Source organism: Oryx dammah, unplaced genomic scaffold (genome assembly GCF_014754425.2).
Source record: "Oryx dammah isolate SB20612 unplaced genomic scaffold, SCBI_Odam_1.1 HiC_scaffold_5, whole genome shotgun sequence".
Taxonomy (NCBI): Eukaryota; Metazoa; Chordata; class Mammalia; order Artiodactyla; family Bovidae; genus Oryx; species Oryx dammah.
The window spans coordinates 88,827,281-88,836,465 of record NW_024070189.1 but is presented as its reverse complement, the minus strand read 5'-3'; the positions used below and the strand labels follow the sequence as shown (position 1 = coordinate 88,836,465).

The following is a 9,185-nucleotide window of genomic DNA, read 5'->3' as shown; positions in this document are numbered from 1 at the left end:
TTAATTTTTTTGCCCCTCCCCTCTGGAATCTAAGAAGGATGAGGGCAAGGATTTTTTTCTTTGTTTACTCTTCTTCCCCTATGCAGAGAACAGAGATTGGAATACAGAAATGCTTAATGAGCAATTAAAAAAAATTTTTTTTTTAGTTCTACCAGTTTATAGCTACCAGCCCATCTCCCTCCACCCTCATGCCCATGTACTCAGTCATATAACCCCATGGACTGCAGCCCTCCAGGCTCCTCTGTCCATGGACTTTTCCAGGCAAGAATACTGGAGTGGGTTGCCATTTCCTTTTCCAAGCACTATTTTTTTTTTTTTTAAGGAATCCACATGCTTTATTTTTTTTCGGCGTACACCCAGTGCAAAAGACAAAATAGCCACAAATGTGAAAACACGAGCTAGGTTGCCATCCAGTGACCACGATGGCCTATTACAACCAACGTTGTTATTAACAAAAGTAAAACGTAGAGAAACAAATAAAATACGACCCCATGTCTGGAAGAAATAGATTTTCGGGGAAGAAACATTCCAACAATGGGAATGTTTTCTATAGGGGTGTGTTAGCATGAAGAAAGTGTTCGGAGAAATACGCATTTATTGCTTTTGTTAGTGGCCCTTCCTTATCAGTGTAACCTGTGCGCTCAGGGATAATGCGAGACACCTGGCACCTTTCCGGTAATAACCACGCCCACAGCGGCGGAGAGGGGCGAGGCCGGGGACTGGGCCCTATCGCGTCCCAGTGAGCTGTGATTTGAGATGACAGCTCACAGTCAGGAAATGCCCACAAGTCAAGTTTCTCTGCTCGGCGATTGGAGGACACGGTTGGCCCGCCCATCCTTGAGGCCCCACCAATCCCAAGCCCTGGGCCTGCCCTTTTTTTCCGCTACCAGCAGCCCCGGAGCCGGAAGTAGGAGCGGGGTTACGGAACTCGGCGGCGGCGGTGGTGGCTACTGCGTTTAATTTCACCCGCCAGGCTGCTTCCTCTGAGGGAGGATTTTCCTGTCTCCACCTCAAGGCTGGCCTTGTGTCTGCTCCGGCCGAGTCTGGAGAAATGGCAGGCGACGCCGGGAATGCGTCAAAGGGCGGGACACAGTTCAAAGGGCAGAACTGGTGTTAGAAGTTCGAATTGCGGGTCGGTTGGAGGCTGGTAGCACGGGAGTGAACTCCCGTGGTTTTGGTTGGGGGCGCGAGACTGTTTGACCCTCTGTAGGACCCGGATCGGACCCACTTTAGGGTTTCGGAGGTGTGCGCGTAGATGAGATGCAGATACAGCGTAGTTTCCATTGGCTCAGAGCAAAGCAGGCCACGTGCAAATGTGTTAACTTCGGCTCTGGAGGGCATCGTGGACTCAGGTCCTATTTCCTTGGGAACCACAAAGATAAGATGCCTGTAGTTTGAATATGTCGAGCGTACATAACAGTACCAGCATTTAGGAAGTACTCAGTAAAGTGTTATATAGGGTCAGTTCGTCATCGTGGTGGTCATCCTCATACTGAAGTCTTCAGTTCAGTTCAGTTCAGTCGCTCAGTCGTGTCCGACTCTGCGACCCCATGAATCGCAGGACGCCAGGCCTCCCTGCCCATCACCATCTCTCGGAGTTCACTCAGACTCACCTCCATCGAGTCAGTGATGCCATCCAGCCATCTCATCCTCTGTCGTCCGCGTCTCCTCCTGCCCCCAATCCCTCCCAGCATCAAGAGTCTTTTCCAATGAGTCAACTCTTCGCATGAGGTGGCCAAAGTACTGGCGTTTCAGCTTTAGCATCATTCCTTCCAAAGAACACCCAGGGCTGATCTCTTTTAGAATGGACTGGTTGGATCTCCTTGCAGTCCAAGGGTCTCTCAAGAGTCTTCTCCAACACCACAATTCAAAAGCATCAATTCTTCAGCACTCAGCTTTCTTCACAGTCCATCTCTCGCATCCATACATGACCAATGGAAAAACCATAGCCTTGACTAGACGGATTTTTGTTGGCAAAGTAATGTCTTTGCTTTTCAATATGCTATCTAGGTTGGTCATAACTTTCCTTCCAAGGAGTAAACGTCTTTTAATTTCATGGCTGCAGTCACCATCTGCAGTGATTTTGGAGCCCAAAAAATGAAGTCTGACACTGTTTCCACTGTTTCCCCATCTATTTCCCATGAAGTGATGGGACCGGATGCCATGAATGTTTTCTGAATGTTGAGCTTTAAGCCAACTTTTTCACTCTCCTCTTTCACTTTCATCAAGAGGCTTTTTAGTTCCTCTTCACTTTCTGCCATAAGGGTGGTGTCATCTGCATATCTGAGGTTATTGATATTTCTCCTGGCAATCTTAATTCCAGCTTGTGTTTCTTCCAGCCCAGCATTTCTCATGATGTACTCTGCATAGAAGTTAAATATCACTAAAGTCTTAGACCCCCTTAAGTGCAGGTAGCAGGACAGCAGTTTTGACCATGGATTTTGGAGAAAAGACTAGTCTCAAATGAATGGTCTAGAGCAGTGACTTCTCATCCCTGGGGCAATTTTATCCCATCACACCCACAGGCCTGACACTATCTGGAGACATTTTCTCCCACATGACAGGTCGGGGTGGGGTGTTACTGGCATCTAGTGGGTGGAAGCCAGGGGTGCTTCTCAACACCCTATACTGAATGGGGCTGCACTTACCACTCAGAATTATCCCCAGTGCTTAATACAGCAGATACCAAGAAACCCTGTTTAAGTAATGCACGATGTGGAGCAGACATTCATTGTTTAGTCAGTAAGTCGTGTCCCTCTCCTTTGAGACCTCTTGGACTGTAGCCCGCCAGACTCCTCTCTCCACGGGATACTCCAGGCAAGACTACTGGAGTGGGTTGCCATTTCCTTCTCCAGGGCATCTTCCCAACCCAGGGATCGAATCCAGGTCTCCTGTGTTGGCAGGCGGATTCTTTACCATTGACCCACTAGAAAAACCCCAGATATTCATTAGGTATCATATTATTTTCTCCTGTGGTCACACCCGACAGGACGTGGGATCTTAATTCCCATACCAGCGATCGAACTTGTGCCACCTGCAGTGGAAGCGTGGAGTTGGACTGCCAGGAGAGTCCCCTTATTATTGTGAATTTTCAAAAAGAAATAATCTTTCAGATCCAAAGTAATTCTTTAATCTCAATGAATCACCATTTACCTATTTGCTTTTTAATGAAACAACTCAAAGAAGTGTAGAGAAGTATTACAGATTTTATCTTTCAGCCATATTTGTCACATGCATTTGTAAAACAGTACAGATAATTCCTCCTCCCTGCCTAGAGGTGGCCATTTCTAATTTGACATATTGTCTTGTAGTCTGTGTGTATATAGGATTTCTTTTTAAATGTGTTGAAAAACTGGTGTTAACAATCCTATTGTGCATATTCACTTCCAGCTTTCCCCTCCCCCCCTTCCTGCCATGATTTTTTTAAATTCATCTGCAACACGGGGGATGTGGGATCTTAGTTCCCGGACCAGGTTATCAACCCCATGCCCCTGCACTGGCAGTGCTGTAAGTGGGGAGTCTTAACCACTGGACTGCCAAGGAAGTATTTGCAATGTTATTTTTAAGATTCAGTTTTTATCCAACAGGGTTTCTTAGATTCAACATTTGGTACCAGATGGCTTTTTGGTGGGAGTGTCCTGTGCACTGTAGGGTGTGGAGCAGCAATCCCAACCCCTAGGCATGCTCCAGTAGCAGCCCCTCCCCAGTCAGTCATGATGTTCAAAATTGTCTCTCAGTTCAGTTCAGTCGCTCAGTCGTGTCCGACTCTTTGCGACCCCATGAATCGCAGGATGCCAGGCCTCCCTGTCCATCACCAACTCCCGGAGTTCACTCAGACTCACGTCCATCGAGTCAGTGATGCCATCCAGCCATCTCATCCTCTGTCGTCCCCTTCTCCTCCTGCCCCCAATCCCTCCCAGCATCAGAGTCTTTTCCAATGAGTCAACTCTTCGCATGAGGTGGCCAAAGTACTGGAGCTTCAGCTTTAGCATCATTCCTTCCAAAGAAATCCCAGGGCTGATCTCCTTCAGAATGGACTGGTTGGATCTCCTTGCAGTCCAAGGGTCTCTCAAGAGTCTTCTCCAACACCACAGTTCAAAAGCATCAACTCTTCGGCGCTCAGCCTTCTTCACAGTCCAACTCTCACATCCACACACGACCACAGGAAAAACCATAGCCTTGACTAGACGGACCTTAGTTGCCAAAGTAATGTCTCTGCTTTTGAATATGCTATCTAGGTTGGTCATAACTTTTCTTCCAAGGAGTAAGCGTCTTTTAATTTCATGGCTGCAGTCACCATCTGCAGTGATTTTGGAGCCCAAAAAATGAAGTCTGACACTGTTTCCACTGTTTCCCCATCTATTTCCCATGAAGTGATGGGACCGGATGCCATGAATGTTTTCTGAATGTTGAGCTTTAAGCCAACTTTTTCACTCTCCTCTTTCACTTTCATCAAGAGGCTTTTTAGTTCCTCTTCACTTTCTGCCATAAGGGTGGTGTCATCTGCATATCTGAGGTTATTGATATTTCTCCCGGCAATCTTGATTCCAGCTTGTGTTTCTTCCAGTCCAGCGTTTCTCATGATGTACTCTGCATATAAGTTAAATAAGCAGAGTGACAATAGACAACACCAAAGTCCCCCCCAACCCCCAGGGGCAGAATTACTCCTGGTGGAGAACCAGTTTATACTTGACTATGTAATTAGTTGCTGACATCTGCTTTGTATGCGCCATATTTAACCATTTTCTTTCTGACCATATTTTATTCAATTTTCTCAATGTTTTTATTTTTGTTACTGATTCAGGTCCTTGGACTCAACAGAAGTTGCTAGGCCAGATGAATTCAGGCAAGAGACTGAATTACTGGGACTCCAGTTGCAGAAGCAGGGAGTGAAAACAAGTAACAGGTGCCCTTGCTGGATCTTGGAGGGGTGGTGTGCTGGTCCCTTAAAAGGGGTCAGGGTGGGGGCAGGTCCATGAGTTCAGCCCTAAGCGTGGCTTAGTGGGTCTCTCCCCCTGTGGGTGATGGGGAGGGATCTTGCATAGGACCTTGCTTTTGACCCCAACACCTCAGAAGCGGCAGCTGGGTTTTTGTTCATTTTGTATCTTGTTGGTAATTGACCCCAACTGCTCATATGTGCAGTTATTTTTAGTTTCCCATATAGTTTCTCTGTATCCTGTTGTTCCAGGGAGATGTCTGTTCAGGTGAAAGCACTGCAGCAAAGGGGCCCAGGTCCAAACCTGTCTCAATCTATAATTGGGAATAAATTCCCCTTTTCATTTGTTTAAAATTGAGACATGGCTAAAACTAGTGAGTCAGTTTCTCAGCTGGATACATGTGAAGAAAACATCTGACAACAGAAAATAGCAGAGTTCATATAAAAATGTAAAACTATTAAACATAGTAGGTTTATAATTTAGAGCAGGCAGCTATAAGAGGAAATGTTTACAGGGGCCAAATATATGCAGAAGTGCTTATCTCAATTATGGAAGTATTCAAAACAACAAATGCAGTGTCATTACAGCCTCTCAACAATGCAACCAGGGAAGAGGTTTCCCACATCTGTGGCTGCTGTATTACATCTGCCATGGTGGAGGAAGGAAACATCCCCTATTAGAGGAACAAGATGCTTCCCACAGAAATCATGTAATTAGAAGAATCCTTGGACATGAAGAGGGCCACAGGATATGAGAAAATTACTGAGGGATCTTCGCAAGCCTGAAGAAGTGGCCTGATGGACCCCAAAGAGCCACAGGAACTTGCAGGGAACTGTATGAACCTGAAGAGGACCCACGATGAGGGGCCTTGTCCACACTGCTGAGCATAGTCCACACTACTGCCCAGCAGGTAACTAACATCAAACATGTGTCTGACTGGGGCTGTTCCACACAGGCAGAGCCAGAAGTGAGAAAGCAGTGCTGGAGCTCAGGCCACCAGGCTGCCCTGCAGCTCTGTCTCCTGATGGTACAGAAGAGCTGAGAATCATGGCTTCCTCACTCCAGCTCCAGACTTCATGCATCTTCCTCTTCTTAAGAACTTTAACTCACAATCACTTAACAGAAGGACTATGGATGTACAGTTTCCCACCTTACCCAAGATGACAACACAGTTCAGTAGAATCATCTAGACAGCAGCTTTCATCTCCCTGCCAACAAGTCATTCTTCTTAACTCAGTGTTTTGTGTCCAATTTCTAACCAAGGTCAAGGACAATGAGCAGAGGCCAAATTACAAACATTACCAGGCAAGACAGAAGGTTTTTCAAGACCTTCCACAATTACTGACTACTGTGAGGAACACAGATGCAGTATCCACTAGCAAAAAAGAAACATGGAAGATATACCTTTCAGTATAAAGACTCCAGCGGAAGGTAAATACTGAGTCAGGAAATTCCAGTATCTATAACAGTGGATGAGAAAAGACTTTTCAACAATATTATGATCATATTATGATCACATACTATGAACATTTGGCAAAGTAAAGATCAAAAATATTTTCATCTAAACTGATACCACAAGAAACACACACACACACACACTTTCACTCTGGGTTCAAAAGACATTGTAATGACATTGAGACATGTAGTATATAATTGTCTATTTAATGTCCAAGGTAACAAAACACAAGTAGTAAAGATGATGGGAACATAGAGCGATGATTACTATCTTAAGTGTTCAGATTAGCAACATGAACTAGAAATTAACACACTGGGATCCCTATTCAGGATGAGGCACTTATAAGGAAAAACTATATTTATTTCCATTAAAAAAATTCATCCTACCCTGAGTTTTCAAGTACAAAATAAATGAAGTGCTTAAGGCTTTCCCTGCATTCTTTCCATTCATAATGTCTCTCCCCCTTGACTGCTTCATTTATAAGGTTTTAAGGGAAAAGTCTTTCCCACCAGTCTTCGTATTCAGAATTTTTCACCAGTGTGCATCTTCATGTGTCTCTGCAGGGATATGAGACACCTGTAGGCTTTTTCACACTGCTGACATTCGTACGGTTTCTCTTCACTGTGAGTTATCATGTGTCCTTGCAAAGATCTCGGATACCTGAAGGCTTTCCCACACTGCTGGCACTGATAAGGCTTCTCTTCACTGTGTGTTTTCATGTGTTCTCGAAGGGATGAAGAAGTGATGAATGCTTTCCTGCATTCTGTACATTCATAGGGTTTTACTCCACTGTGTGTTTTCACGTGTTTTCTGAAGTACTTAGGACAACTGTAGGATTTCCCACAATCATTACACACATAAGGCTTCTCTCCTGTGTGTATCCTCACATGTCCTTGCAGGGATTTGAGATAGGGGAAAGCTTTGCCACACTGCTTACATTCATAGGGCTTTTCTCCACTGTGTGTTCGCATGTGTTCCCGAAGGTAAGTGCACCAGCTGAAAGCCTTGCCACACTGCTTACACTCATAGGGCTTCTCTCCAGTGTGCATTCGGACATGTTCTCGGAAGTGTGAGATGCCAGTAAAAGCTTTCCCACATTCTTTGCACTTATAGGGTTTCTCTCCAGTGTGAGTTCTCATGTGCCGTTTAAGTTGGCAATAATAACTGAAAGATTTCCCACACACATCACACACATAGATTTTCTGGCCATATTGACCTCTCTTATGTCCCTGAAAAGTGAGAGCTTTTCCAGACTTTTTACAGTCTAAAGATTGTTTACTACTGTGACTCTTCATGCATCTCTTAGATGCTCTCCCAGCATCTTGACATTTACCAGGTTTCTCTATAAAGTCTGTTTCCCCAGCAGGGCTGAGGCACAAAACACAGCTGCAGGTTTGTCCACATTCCTCACATGTATAAGGTTTTTGCCCAATGTGAGACTTTTGCTGATTCTTCTTGAAAGAATGATCCCTGAAGGCTTTTCCACATGTAATGCATTGGTGAGGCTGAATTTTAGTCTGATAACTCTCATGCACAGGAAGATCTATAATCCTGTTCGGCGTTTTTAGAGATTGATGATCTTCTTTACCTTCACAGAGACTTTCCACCAAATGATTTCTGGTCAAAACAGAAAGTGAATTATTAGGGATTAATGATATGGTTATTCATTATTATTTTGACTATATATTTGTGATTTTCAATGAATGGGCATGTTTTCAGCACTCTCTGCAATGTGACAATGTGCAACAAAGGTTAATGCTCTGGCTGAGGGCTCAAAGAGAGCCATAACTTTCAGTGTTCTTTACATGAGGTTTTCTAATCATTGTTTCCTACTGAATTAAGTTTCTGATGCTCAGTATCTATAACACACTTATAAAAGTATTGTTTATAAAATTTCTGAGTACACAATTGTTTATCAGCTAACCTTACAGTTGTTTAGCTAAGTTTACACCTTTCCTTACCATCACATGAGTCTAACACTCTGCTGAGATCCCTCATCCCCCTTCTCCCTGTGGGAGTACCACTCACCTCACACACCTCTCCTGAGTTAGATGCTGATCTCGTAGGTTATGAAATGCCCAGTTTTCTCCCAAAATAGACCTAGAATCATTTCTGGTGAATCTTACAACTTCCCGTTCAATGCATAGTTCAGTCTCCAAAATATCCCACTGAGGACTTGATACACTGACCTTAACTTGAGGGCAAGAACCTGCAATAATTGGAAGCATAATTAAATCATTGAGAAAGAAATGGTGGGGGAAAGGAAAGAGAGATCATATCTAGATTTCTCTCCATAGACTCATTCAAAAACGTAAGATAATTTTATAAAGGAAGAAAGGAGATGTGTGATATTGTGATCTATCAGACACACGCACACACATATATTTGGTCACTGAGATGACCAACATGTACTTCTCAAACTGGGTCCTTATCCACAGTTTCCTGCTCAGGGATCTCAAAACTCTTGGAATTTCCTGAGCAATAAAAGCAACAGAATAATATGTGGTCTCTTGTGCTCATTTCCAGAAAATGCTTTAGGATCAGAAAGGTGAAATAGGTTTCCTATGATTCATAACAAGCCTTTTCCATCCCAACTGAGTTTGTATTAATGAAAGAAACTGTTGCAAAGAACTTGAGTATGGGACTAATTGCCAATAAAGACAACCACGTGATTAAAGAGTTGAACTTTCAGTCCCACCCATATCCCCCAGCACCTCCAAAACCTCTGGGGGTGGGGGAGCAGCTAGAGATCAAATCAACTGGCAATGGCCGGTGACTTCATCAACCATGCT

The 9,185-nt window shown here is 44.2% G+C and overlaps 1 protein-coding gene and 1 long non-coding RNA gene across 3 annotated transcripts in view; one reads left to right on the top strand and one right to left on the bottom strand.

Annotated features, from left to right (window-relative positions):
* Positions 1-905: 905 nt before the first annotated feature.
* Positions 906-6,762, top strand: LOC120864787. The gene is made up of 2 exons (XR_005721231.1): positions 906-1,132; positions 4,805-6,762. It is a non-coding gene; the product is annotated as an uncharacterized LOC120864787 (long non-coding RNA).
* Positions 6,584-9,185, bottom strand: part of ZNF77 (zinc finger protein 77) — a 23,044-nt gene continuing 20,442 nt past the window's right edge. For both annotated transcript variants that reach the window (XM_040241896.1, XM_040241897.1), the window contains exons 3-4: positions 8,422-8,602; positions 6,584-8,010 (exon numbers count right to left, since the gene is read on the bottom strand). In XM_040241896.1, the coding sequence (XP_040097830.1) occupies positions 6,915-8,010; positions 8,422-8,602 (1,277 nt within the window). In that variant the 3' untranslated portion in view covers positions 6,584-6,914. The remainder of the gene's footprint in view (positions 8,011-8,421; positions 8,603-9,185) is intronic.